The 14682-nt window shown below is 31.2% G+C and overlaps 1 protein-coding gene across 1 annotated transcript; it reads left to right on the top strand.

Annotated features, from left to right (window-relative positions):
* Positions 1–1044: 1044 nt before the first annotated feature.
* Positions 1045–8897, top strand: LOC109153998 (uncharacterized oxidoreductase At4g09670-like). The gene is made up of 2 exons (XM_019301885.1): positions 1045–1715; positions 8756–8897. Exons 1-2 carry the CDS (start codon positions 1045–1047, stop codon positions 8895–8897), a joined length of 813 nt encoding a protein of 270 aa, XP_019157430.1.
* The last annotated feature ends 5785 nt before the right edge of the window (positions 8898–14682 follow it).

Below are 14682 nucleotides of genomic sequence, written 5' to 3'. Positions count from 1 at the left end.
ATATTTGGTGAACTATTGGTGTTGCCGCACCGTAAGAAATAACCGCACCGTAAGACACTGCCACACCTGAACCCGCCTATATATATATATATATATATATATATATATATATATATATATATATATATATATATATATATATATATATATATATATCATCTGAACTGATGAGAATTTTGAGAAAGACCCTTTCTTCTGCTTCAACAGTTATGTGTTTTTGTTTTCTTTTCTTGAATATTTTTGGTTAGAGGTGGACACTAAACTTGGATATCAAAAGGGGGAAAAAAAAACTTTTTGAAGCTCTTGCTTGATATATAGTTAACAGATAGCAGCATAAAACATGTTGGTATTCATTGGGTACTTATTATAAATTTGTGAGTTAATTAAAGCAGATCATCATGTAAGTATTTTCCCTAAATACAATATATTATAATATATTGTATTATTGGGTGGTTGTGGTGCAAGTAGGAGATTGAGTCAATTAGTGACTTAATCTGTTATGCAACTCAGGATATTCAGTTAAGCTTTAACTGAATATCTGCCTATGTTGATGACATGTAGGCTTCTAAGCAAATAGTCCTCCCACAGCTCTCGAGTTCAGGACACGTACCATCACGTATTCGGGAGAGAAGTGGTAGACAAAACGACACTAACCTTTATTCTGCAGGTTTACCATCTCGTGGCAATACCAACGACTATGGCTGGGGATATTTGGGCGATCCTAAAGCTTCCGCTGTAACGAGGCAGGTTACTCGTTTACTACAGTTTGTGTTAGTCTTAACATTATTATCTAATATTTGGTATCAGAGCCCTAAAAATCTCTGCCTGGTTGATTAATCGGTAACAAATATATATTTTGAAAATATATTTGTTTTTGTTTTCTGGAAAAGCAACGAACTGTATAAATGTATAATTCCATGCAAAATTCCAGGCTTGCCTAAGCATATTACAGTACATAATTTTTTTTTTTCGGATATGTACTGCCAGTTTTGTTGTTTTTGGTTTGTCAGTACCGTGGACTCGCAATGGTCGTGACGGGGAAAAATGGCTAACGAGAGGCAAATCCGTTTCGGAATATTGGGCTGTGCCACCGTAGCGCGCAAGCTGGCCGGGGCTATATCGCTGGCTCCGAACGCCACCATCTCCACCGTGGCCAGCTGCACGGCGGAGAAGGCCGCAGCGTTTGCCGCAGAGACCGAGTGCTCCGCCACCGTGAAAATTTACGGCAGCTACGATGCCGTGCTGGATGATCCGGATGTGGACGCCGTTTACATCCCTCTCCCCACCAGCCTCCACGTGCGGTGGGCCGTCCTGGCGGGGCGGAAGAAGAAGCACGTCTTGGTGGAGAAGCCGGTGGCGCTGAAAGTGGCGGAGCTGGACCTGATTCTGTCGGCGTGTGAGTCTAGTGGGGTTCAGTACATGGATGGTACCGTGTGGATGCATCATCCTCGAACTGCAAAGATGAAAGACTTCCTCTCTGATCCTCTGCGCTTTGGCCAACTCAAATCCGGAAAGAGATGGCGGCGTCGGCGAATCACGAATTTCCAGCGGTTGTTGGCGTGCACAGAGGCGGAGGTGCGCTGGGTTCCCTGCTTCTTCGCGTCTTCTTCCCTGATTTTCCGGGCGATTCTTTGGAAGGTGACAGAGAGTTGCGATCTTCGCTGCTTCTTCGTTGGTTTTCCGACGATTCAGGGAGGAAGACGAAGGAGTCTACGGTACCTTCTCTATTTAAAGTGCAATTTCTTTTATTTACCATATTAATATTTAATTACATATTAATTTTGATAAATGGTAATTATATTAGGATTTATATTACCATATTAATATTATCTTAATTAATATTGTGAATTATATTGTTTAAGCAAATGGTAAATATTAGTAATTGTTTAATTTTGAAATAATAATGTCCTTTAGTTATTCTTTAATTTTGGCATTAAAAATTTCAAATTGAGTTCAGATTAATTGTGACATTATTTGTGATTGAATTATTGCCATTATAGAAATTCTTGTCACAATTAAATTATTATTCATTTGAGCAAAACATTAAGTTTTGACTTGCTATTTGAATTCTAATTTAATATTGAGAGTTGTATTAATGCCTTTTAGTTTTCTCTCAATTTTGGCATTATATTCACAATTAAATTATTATTCAATTTTGAGCAAATATTAAGTATTAAATTTGCTACTTGAATCTTAATTTAATATTGATGTGCATATTAAATTGCTTGAATTATTGCAATTTATTTAGTATTTATGAGTTAATAATATATTAATTTGTAAAAATCCAATCATGCTTTGTATATTCATAAATTATTTCATTATAATTGTACATTTAGAAAAGCATATATTAAGATTGGATATAGCATATTATTAATTCGTAGTCGTTATATTAAATGTCATTCAATTTTTGGATCCTTAGGTTAATTTTGGACAATATATCCTATTAAGACAGCTTGTTGGTTTCTCATTTAATTTGAGCATATTTTAGTCTTATTTTTCACTTGGGACTTTTAAAACCTATTTTGAACAAGCTATTTAGGACCTATATGGGTCGTTTAAGTATGGATTCCACCCCTTTGATTGGTATGTTAATAATAATTGTAGCACATTTTTTTTATTTTTCTTATAACATGTTTATTAAGTTTTAATTATTACTAACTACCGTATTTTGTTAACGGTATTTATCGTTGGTGATAATATAATGTTTGGATCTATTTCCATATTAGAGCATTTATCATTCATGTTATAATTAACTTGGGACATTAAAGTTCATGGGCCTGACTTAAGCAATTTTGTGCTATAATTATTATCATTGCGTGATTTTGAGTCATTAAGGGTTTAAGGATTACAATTACCATTTGAAGCTATTAAGAATTATAATTATTGTCTTGGCCATTAAGAATTATAACTGTTATTTAAGCTGATTATGTTTTAATCTATTAATAGTTTTAAGGGCCTTAACAATAATATTCTATTTTTTTAATGGTAAGCAATGTACATAGTTATGTTGCCTTTACATTTTTTTGGTAATTTGGTTATACCTTAATTTTAATCTCCGACTTATTACTGTATTGATTAATTATTATGTGGTAAATTGAGATTAGTATTTAGCATCCCTTAATTACAGTTTTACATTTATTGTGGTTATTGTTAATTTACATTAATGATTATTGTTATATTAAGTTGAGGGGCTAATCTCATTTATTACCTTTCATAATAATTATTAATTCATGGTAATCTACTATATTTAGTACATTGGTAAGATTACCCATGTCACTTCATTTTCTTACCAATAAACTGTTGCGTACCATTGGGCGATTCAATTAAACACTCCGTGAATATGGGAGATTTTGGAGATTTTTCTTCGCTATCGCTGTTAGTGCTATTGATAGATGCAGTTTGCATCATTAAGGTACGCAAATTATTAATTACAGTTTATTATTATTGGTAACTACTGTTATAGCTGTTAACCATTTTGAACTAGTCACATTTTATCCTTAAGAATATGGAAACATTAAGATATGTATGACCATGTTTGTCATTATAAATGTTAACAATGATCATAATGCTCCTTATTACTGTTAATATTTTAATTAATGATAACATTATTTTTATGTTATTAAGTCATGAATTGTTTCCAAATAGATTTATGTGGCATTTATTTTTCGGACTTAAGTTGTATTAAATTTTGAAGTCATATCCGAAATGATTTAAAGGTTAACAATTTTAACTATTGTTTTTTTTCATATTTAGTCTCCAAATTAACATAATAATATTGTTAATGGCTATTTATTGCCCTTTTGGTTTATTTGCAATTTTATGCCATTAATAATATTATTAATTGAGTTTTGGAGAGTGATTTTTTAATCAATTCAGAATTTTGGAAAAACATCTTTTCTAGGCATTATTATACATCTATCCCATAATTTATTTAGTATTTGAATTATGACTTTAGATGTTATTGCCCACATTTAGTTAAGTATGGAAAATTGAATACACATTTGATGTTTTTTCATACTTTTAGATTGTTTTATGCCTTTAATCACATTAAGTGCATAACATTAAGTTTAATTATGCATTAGGATTTGTGAGTTTTTTATTTACGAATAAACATATACTATGGCTTGATATTTGTGAATTCAGCCTGCTTCTCACAAATTTGATTTTATGCAATTAAAATATTTTCACGTGGGCTAGTTTTTAACCTTTCAAAGTATATATCTATTATATTATTATTCAAATTTTGGATTTCTTTTGGTTAGAAGTCATACTTGTTTTGAATATTAATTGTATACTTGAGGTTATTGCTCATATTAAAATTGTTTTCATTTATGCAATTTATTTAGAATATATGGGTTTAATGTTTGATTTTATGCATACTTGTCCACCGCATAATATATATATATATTTTTTTTAAATTATGCAATTTTACTATGCCTTTAGAAATGCATACTTTAGGATGGAATTATATTAGTTCCTTATTAAGTTGGACCTATGCATAAACTTTAGATGCGGTAGTGCCCGAATTTAAGCACGTTTAGTCCGCTAATTTAGTTCATCAATTTAAAGCCTTATCCATAAGTGAATCTACAATTGAATAGATCTCCCAAACGATTTTACTTCAAACATGAGAACACATGACTTAGGGAAGTTTCTTGGGGAGGAATACTAGTTCTATGGCCCTGGCTTAAAAGCCTTGTTGCTACTAGTCCCCTTGCGACGCTACTCTGTCTAAGGAGTTGGTATTTAACCGAGCTTCGTCTCGACCAACTTTCCTGGGAGTATACCTAATAATTGGCTATCATGTGTTGGTTTAATTCGTTTGTTAGGCTTTAACTTCCCCTTTGCCAAGTGATTACAATTTCTAGATTAATTAAAGAGTAGCCACAGCATCTTTAATTTACTAAAAATTGTCTAAAGTTCAAATCACATAAAGATGGCAATGATAAATGCCTAGTGGTCCTATAATTTTAATTAGTTGGGGAGTAGCCACGACATCCTTAATTAGTTAAAATTATATATTGAGTTGTTGGGTCACATAAAATTTGATAAATGTCTAGTGATCTTATAATTTTAATTAGTTGGGGAGTAGCCACAACATCCTTAATCAGTTAAAATTATATAATGAGATGTTAGGGTCATATAAAGTTTTAGACATATCAATTGTGATTAATTGTATGTAATATGATGGAATTTAGCCCACAGGCAATTTCGTTATATTTGTATGATTAATTAGGATGAAATACTGAACTATGATCATAATTTAGCCCACAGACAATTATGTATCGGAATGTAGTTTAGTAGGTTTATCAGTGATGATAGGAATAAAGATTCACCTCTATCATGAAGCTTAATTTTATGATGTAAACTTTAGGTCATATATCTTAATTTGCCCACAGGGATTAAGATAAGGAACATGATCTCTTAAGTTTTTTCGTCATAATGGTTGTAATGAATCTAATTGAATTAAAGCTTCAGCCTACAGGCAAGTTTTATGTCACTTGATTCTTCAACCTATTTGATAATTGTATGGTTGTAATGAATCTAATTGAATTGAAACTTTAGCCCACAGGCAAGTTTTATGTCACTTGATTCTTCAACTCATTTGCTACTTGTTTCATCATAAAATTTCAGTTGGATCTAATTGAGTAGAACTTTAGCCCACAGGCAAGTTTTATGTCACTAGATTCTTCTGACTATTTAGTAATTGAGATAAAATACTATCATAAGTGTTTAATTGAATTTAATAGAATTAAAACTTTAGCCCACAGGCAAGTTTTATGTCAATAAATTCATCAACCCATTAGATAATAACTTTATCCCAATTTCTTAGAATTTATAAATTTAGTTCAATTATAATTCTAAGTTTCATGGTTTGCATTGGCAAAACATGTATTTAGTCACTTTCCAAAATTTAGATACACCTTTTATTAATTATTTTTCACGAAGCTTACTTGGTTATTTGGACTAACTATAGTAAGTTGCGTGGTATGATATACCTCTTATGGATTCCAATAATAAAATATATCTTCTTAGCCGAATTCCAAGTTGGTTTTGGAAGGCGTATTTTATTATTTTAGTATGTCCAACTATGGTGGAGAATCATGTCCTCATTAATTATTCATTTAGTTGGACTATAATTAGAACCAAATATTGATTATTTAGTATGCCCAACTAATGGTGGAGAATTATATCTTCATTATTTAGTTGGTCAAATCAATTATGAGTGTTATATCATTAATTTGGCTAAAGAATATCTTAATCAGTGGGAGTGATCATTTAGAAAAGATCATTAAGATACTCCACTAAAGCTGATGGATTTAGTTGTTTTCATACATTCCAAATTGGATTGTGTGTCTAGCAATAAGTCCAAAAGTTTCCACAAGTATTAATTTAGTATTTTGTTCTTATAATTCATAAGTTCATTTCATTGAACGTTTGGTTGTACAACATATTTATGAAAATGTTGTAACAATATTAATGAATTTATTAGAACGAAAACATTTAACTTGTGGTGCACTGCCAATTAATAAATTCTTTAGCAATTAACAGAGTCTTTAGTTTCTTCAAAATTGATCCTGGGCCATTTTTGGTTTGTAAGGCTCAAAACAATTTTGTAAGACATAATAAGACTCGTAGTGTTCAATTAATTTCGAGGTGAACCTTGAGATTATTTGGGAAGTTGGTGTATGTTTAAGATTCCAAATTATTGACTTAGACCTTATGGTTTATGTCATTGGAATGTTTCTGTGACTTGACTATCTTTTGGGTTATCTTAATGAGTGGGAGTGACAGACGTGTCAACTCCAAGCTCTTAGCCGTTAGAGGTAGTGTTTATGTTAACTTATAAACAACTCATAGAATATAGTTAGCATTATGCTAATATTAAGAGATCTCTACTTAAGGCATGCTTCTAAGATTTCGGAGATCATACAGTGAATTTGGATGGTTTCTTCCTTCAGTTGTGCACATAATATATTTTGAGAAACATCCATTAAGGGACTAAGAATAAACGTAGGGTTTGTTCATAAAGAACCTAAGTTAGAGAATTTAAATGCATGTGATCATAGTAGATACTACTCACTTGATTAGTAGATGACGTATTACTATGGTTCTTGTATTTTGTTCTTTAATGAAGGTTGTGCCAGTACTTGCACCAAGTGGGAGAATGTAAGTATTTTCCCTAAATACAATATATTATAATATATTGTATTATTGGGTGGTTGTGGTGCAAGTAGGAGATTGAGTCAATTAGTGACTTAATCTGTTATGCAACTCAGGATATTCAGTTAAGCTTTAACTGAATATCTGCCTATGTTGATGGCATGTAGGCTTCTAAGCAAATAGTCCTCCCACAGCTCTCGAGTTCAGGACACGTACCATCACGTATTCGGGAGAGAAGTGGTAGACAAAACGACACTAACCTTTATTCTGCAGGTTTACCATCTCGTGGCAATACCAACGACTATGGCTGGGGATATTTGGACGATCCTAAAGCTTCCGCTGTAACGAGGCAGGTTACTCGTTTACTACAGTTTGTGTTAGTCTTAACATTATTATCTAACACATCAGGCCAGGTTATTCAAATTCAAATGATATAAATTTTGGTTAAAATCTTGATAAAGAAGCAAGCTGGGAAGGGAAAGCTAAGGCTTTTATTACTTATTTGATGAGTTTCATGCTTTAATTTCCACCTAATAATAGCTTTTAGCTGGCTGATGATAGAAAGATGAAATTTTGTATACTTTGAAAAAAGAAGGAAAGAACTAAAATGTCCAGTCCTGAAAAACATTTTATATATACTGTGCAAACATAGACTGCAACCTGCTTTTCCTGTAAGTGCACACATCTATTAATTGAAGTTGCATAGCTACATAAAAGACATATTATGCAGACCGTAATTTCCTTATTTCACTCGTTAACATTTGACGAGTGTTGCTCAGATGCTGTACGGAGTGCTTGACTGATCTAAGGGGCTGCTGCTGTTTAAACTGCACTATTGCCCCCCCCCCCCCCCCCCCCCCCCCCCGGCTTAGACCCGTGCTACTAGTACATCAAAGATACAAAAAGTGGCATCACTATCGTGACCTTGAAATGCAAAGTAGATGAAGTAATCTTTATGGTTATTGTTACCCTCATTTTGTAACTATCCTTTAATTATTGGTTGTAAATATTAAAAAAAAAAAACAGCTTACTATGCAATGTATTATTGTATTAAAGTATGAGGATTTTAAGTATTATTTTGTTCTGATGATAGTATTTGCATTATGTTAAAAGTATTGCGTTTAGTTTGATGAGTATGATGATAGTGTTGTTGATAGATAAATTGTATTGTGGAGTACTATTGATATGGATTTTAAGCTGTAACAGGTACAAGGATTATAAAAAAAATTTAGAGCTTTTAATTAAAATAAATTAAATATAAAAAAAAACAAAAAATAAGTCATCCGCGACCATTCCTAGATCAAAATGGTCGCGGATGACTTATTAATAAAAAATAAAAAAAGAATACGCGACCGTTTCTAGGATCAAATGGTCGCGTATTAACTTAGAATTAAAAAAAAGTACAATACGCGACCATTCTTGGTCAAGAATGGTCGCGTATTACCGACAATGCGCGACCATTTCAAAATGGTCGCGTAAAGTCGATGCCTTTCCGCGAGCCTCTCATAGGCGACCATTGTACAATGGTCGCCTATTGTCTATTACAATGGTTGCCTATCTGCAATTCTGTACTAGTGTATCAATGTGCCAGGGTTGATGCTAATAACTTTGAAATCAAACCATCTATTATTCAGATGGCTGCTTCAGATTCTTTTGGTGGGTCACCAACAGAAGACCCTAATGCTCACATTGCAAAATTTCTGATCGAGGATCTGCAGCACTTTCAAAATTAATGAAGTCCTGAGTGAGGCTATTAAGCTTCGCCTCTTTCCTTTCACTGTAAGAGATAAAGCTAGCAGTTGGCTTGCCTCTTATCCGGTGAACCATTTTGCAAATTGGAATCAGTTGCACAGAGAGTTTCTTAAGAGATTTTATCCCATATCCAAGACTCAGAAAATGAGGAGATCAATTCAGAATTTCAGACAGTTGGGTGGTAAGTCTTTGGCAAAGTCATGGGAGAGTTTCAAAGAGATGAGGAGACAATGCCCTCATCATGGTATTCAGAGTTGGGACTTAATGATGGCTTTCTATGAGGAATTATTGGATAATTCAAAAATCCTAGTTGATGCTTCATCGGGGGGATCATTTACAGTCCTAGAGCCAAATCAAGCTGAAGAACTATTGGAAAAGGTTGCGATGAATGGAACAACTTGGTACTCAGAGTGATCTTCCTAGAAATTGGTGGGAGGTGTGAATGATGTTGATCAAATATCAGCTCTATCGGCTAAGTTTGATAATGTGGCTACTTTAGTTCAACAGTTGGCTCAGATTGCTATCAAGAATCAAACTCCAGGTAATGTTTCTACATCTTCTACTCCTCCAACACCTATAATGATGTGTGAGCTTTGTGGAAGAGAGCACAATTCAGAGGAGTGTCTTGGTGTAGATTCTCAAGCCACAATGGAACAAGTTGATGTGATAGGGTATGGTAGGATACAACCGGCATTCCAACAACAAGGAACCTATAACCCAAATGCACAAAGGAACCATCCTGGTTTCTCTTGGAGTAATCCATCTGGGGAAACTAATCCCCAACACTTGAGTAATAGAGTTCAACCACCAGGATTTCAGGGACAGCAAAATTTTAGAGGGGGTCCTCCGCAACAGTTCAGGCAAAACTAAGGATATCAAGCTCCAGTAAATCAACCTAAGCCTAATGTGGAAGCACCGGCCTCGTCAAATGTGGAAGCATTGTTGGAAAAGTTTCTTAAAGGTCATGTACAACTTACAGAGAGGACAGATCAGATAAGTGCTCACCAAAAGATGTTAGAAAATCAGTTAGCAAATCAAGCTTCTACATCGAGTACTAAAGTCACAGGTAAGTTGCCTGCTTCCACCGAAATCCAAGAGAGCACATGAATGCCATAACTACTAGGAGTGGAAAGCAAATACTGGATCCACCGTATCCCAACAGTGAGCAAACTGTCAACAGGAATCTGGGAGGTGAGAATGAGAAAGTAAATGAAGATGTTGTTGCCCAAGACAAGGAAGATGAGATACAAGAAATTGAGCTCGTGAAGAAGCATACACAACCTCTACCCTTCCCACAAAAATTCAAGAAATCTAGGGAAGAGGAGAGAAGAGCAAAATTTTTCAGTTTGATCAAGCAACTGGATATCTCCATTCCTTTGCTAGATGCAATCACCGAGATCCCTTCGTATGCTAAGTTTTTGAAAGAGATTTTATCCAACAAGAGGAGAGCTGAAGATTGTGAGACAGTAGCAGTAAGTGAAGAATGTAGTGCTTTAATTCAAAACAAACAAACTAGCGGTAATTATTATTAGTATTATTAATTGGTAATTTGTTCCCCTTTTTTTATTGTTTGGGCGAGAAAGTAAGAAATGATGATTGTGTTTTTAATTAGTATAGATTTTTGGTGAATTAAGGATCCTTTTTCATTTTCCTATTTTACTGCTAACTTTTTTTAATGATTATTATTAGTATTAATTAATCAGTAAATTTTGTTTTCTTTTCTATTTTTCGTGAATTAAGAATCTTTTTTATTTTTCAATTTCTAGTAGGATTTTTTTTTTTTTTACTGTCATCCTTATTTTGGCCTTTTTTTTTTCTTCACAATTTTCCGTTTCTTTTTACCATTTTCATTGAATTAAGACTCTTTTATTATTTTCCTATTTTACTGATTATTATTATTATTAGTAATAATCAGTAAAATCCATTTATATTTCTATTTTTAGTGAATTAAGGATCTTTTTTTATTTTCCTATTTTACCACAAAATTTTTTACTGATTATTGTTAGTATTAATTAATCAATGAATTCCATTTCTTTTTCTATTTTTTGTGAATTAAGGATTTTTTTTTTCTATTTTACTACTAACGTTTTTACTAATCATTATTAGTATTATTAATTGGTAATTTTTTTTCCCTTTTTTATTGTTTGGGTGGGAAAGTAAGAAAGGAGAATTTTGTCTTTAATAATAGTATAGATTTATATATATTGATAGATTTATACTTTTAAATTTACATTTAAAATTTTAAAATTTAGCATTTAAATTTTGTATGATTAGTATAGTGCATAAGTGTATGTATATATGTATTTAACATTTTTTATAAATGTTTATATTTTTTTAATTTTATAATTTCATTTCTTTAATTATATTTCATATTTAAGTAATTATAATTTAAACAAATTGCCACAAATATTTTCACGGAAGAAATCTTATATTTTTCTCAATTTTATTAATTATATTTACCAAATATTGTGACAATTACCATAATAATTTCATTAATTATATTAATTATAATATTTGTTCTCTTTCAATATTTAAATACATTACCACAGTAATTACACGAAAGAAGGAAAGAAAAATTAGTAGAATAATTACCATTAATAAAAATTATGAAATTATATTAAAAATTAATTATATATTAAGGTAATAATAATTTAGTTTGTGCCAATAATATTATATATTATGTGTAAAAATAAATATGTATATACATTACCATAATTATTACACCGAAAAAGGTAACAATACATAATTATTAGGCAATAATATTAATAATTAATTATTAAGGCAAGTATAATTTATTTTGTACTAATAATATTATACATTAACTGTATACACACACACACATTAAGTTTATATTATATTAATTATAATATTTGTACATTTTGTACTAATAATATTATACATTATTTGTTAGTTTAGATCCGTGACTTAGTCCTCGATCTCTATCCTTAACTTCTGTGTTTTTGGTGTTGAAATCAGGGTTCTGTTTCGTTTTTTCATATACATCTTGTAATTATCTCAGAGGTATAAAGAGAAAAAAAAAGAATCACTTCCCGATTCGGCAAAGCGCTTCGTTGCCTGCGAGGAGAAGAAGAGTTTGATTTCTGATAAGAAAAACACTGGCCCTTCCTTGCTGTCGAAAAATTAAAAAATCAACTTTGTAGTCAATGTTACCAGGGTCTCCATCAACGCCCAATCCATTGGATCCAGCGGCACTAAAAACGTTTCAAGCTACAATTGCAAAATAATAATAATAATAATAATAATAATAATAATAATAATAATAATAATAATAATAATAATAATAATAATAACAATAATAATAATAATAATCTTGAAAAGTGTAAAAAAAATTACTTACATTTTCATGAGTGGAACACCAAGATATGATTTCACATAGAGAACAGGAAGAAGAGGGAAACCGTGCAAAATAAAAAATTATGATTTCCAAACTCACCAATCCATTGTATTTATATTATAGGTAGAAAATATGAGAACAAACTTGTATAATTTCTCAAAAAGGAAAGGTGTAATTATGTAATATTACCAATTAATAAATTTTAATACATTTCCATTTTACATTTGCTTACCAAATAATAATATTTTTGCTAACTAATAATATGTAAAATATTTTTTATTCATACAATATTATAGACGTGTTCATAAGCCATATGTAAAGTATTTTGTATTCATAATATGTAAAGTATTTTTTATTCATAATAATATAGACATGTGTTCATAAATTTGTGAACTTTGTATGAATTTGTAATTTGTGCATAACACAATAATTTGCCAGGCTTTCTTTATTGAATGGATTGATCCTTTTCAAGTTCTTGGGTGTGGTAGGTTTTTATTGCATTTTTTCTTTATTTCGGTGGAATGAATGATTTTATAAAATGTAAATTTAAACAAATTTGTAAAGATTTAGTTTGTATGGCTTTGAATAAATAGTGATGTAAGCTAATAATTAGTGATATAGCAAATTGATTTGTATATGTACGTGATTTCTCAAATTGATTTGTTTATGTACGTGATTTCTTTCTTTAATTAATTGCTTTCTTTAATTAATAATTAATTGCTTTCTTTAATTAATTGAATTTGGGTATTATACAAATGTCCCTAAGTTTTGGGGGGAAAACTTGCTAGGAGAATTTTACTTTTATATAAACTAGTATTTGCACCCGTGCGATGCACGGAATGAATTTGTTGTAATATATTAAGAATATATGTATCGATATATAATTATTTAAGTTAGAACATCAAATATTATATAATGCAATTAAAGATATGATTTGAATCGTTTATATATGTTTATGTTATCATTGCTTGAATTTGTGCAAATAATTGCTTAAATTAATAGCTAATGTCTAGATGTACGGATGCGGTCATATAATTTTGAAGATTTTATTTATCATTGTTTAGTATTTTCATACATTAGGCAAATGTGCTCGTTCTCTAACAACTCAGTTATAGAAATGAATTGTTATCCTTATTCATTTATATGGAAGATATATTTTTTTTGTCTAGATATATAGCAATTTTTTCATTTAAAAAAAAAATTAATATCACCGATTATATTAACACATTATTGAAACCTCTTTGTAGACGACATTGGTAGTGACAACACAATCTTGTTCATCTTCGTCTAGAGCTAACATCTTCTCCATCAGGACGGGTTACTTGGGTGAAAATATATAATGGTAGAATATCACTCAATTAGTTATCCTTTTATATTTTCAGTCAATTCGTAATATCAGATTCATCTTCAGCCAATTATTCTTTTTTATTTTCAATCAATTAGTCAATTAGAATATCAAATGCAGTGATTTTTTTACCTAACTTTCGTTCCATTTTTTATTGATGATGTAGATATTATTATTGAAATATTTTCGTTCAATATTTAATTTACCTTTACTATTGTTTAAAATATGCATTTACTATTGATAATGTAGAATATTATTATTGGAATATTTTCCTCCAATTTTTAATTTCCATTCTATTTTTAATTAAAATGCAATGATCTGACCATCTTTTAGTCAATTATAGATCATTTTTTATTTGCAGTCAATTATTAATATTAATTTCCTTTTATATTTTCAGTCAATTAGTAATATTAGATTCATTTTCAGTCAATTATTCCTTTTTATTTCCAATCAATTAGTCAATTAGAATATATATGCAGTAATATTTTTATCTAATTTTCGTTCCATTTTAATTTGATGATGTAGAATATTATTAATGAAAAAAAAAGAGACTTTGGACTTCTCAATACTTGCCCACATTGATTTTTTTTTTTTTTTTTGGTAAACCCAGGGTTTCCACCGTCGGACACAGTGGCTAATCCCATCGCTAAATTGTAAGCACCTCTTTTGAGTGGGACAACTGACTTAGAGATGTATGGCTGCTCCATTCCCAAGGATCGAACCATTGATATTTGGTTAAGGATGGATGAGTCCCTTATACTCAACCACACCCTCCAGGTTACTTGCCTACATTGATGGGCAAGTAATTATGTTTGTAAGAGGAGCATTGCTCCTCTTTCCAACCATTTTCAATGTGAGATCAAAATGATCCCATATCATTTACAAAGGGAGCCCGTGACTCCCTTTTGTCTTTTTTTTTTTTTTTTTTTTAAATTTTAATTTATTTTGTATATCGTTTTGTTTGGATGATGATGATGGTGGTGGTGGTGGTGGTGGTGGTGGTGGTGGTGGTGGTGGTGGTGGTGGTGGTGGTGATGATGATGATTATTATTATTATTATTATTAT

Source organism: Ipomoea nil, unplaced genomic scaffold, assembly GCF_001879475.1.
Source record: "Ipomoea nil cultivar Tokyo-kokei standard unplaced genomic scaffold, Asagao_1.1 scaffold2578, whole genome shotgun sequence".
Lineage (NCBI taxonomy): Eukaryota > Viridiplantae > Streptophyta > Magnoliopsida > Solanales > Convolvulaceae > Ipomoea > Ipomoea nil.
Note: the sequence above shows the minus strand (reverse complement) of the source record. Positions and strands in the feature narration are given on the sequence as shown.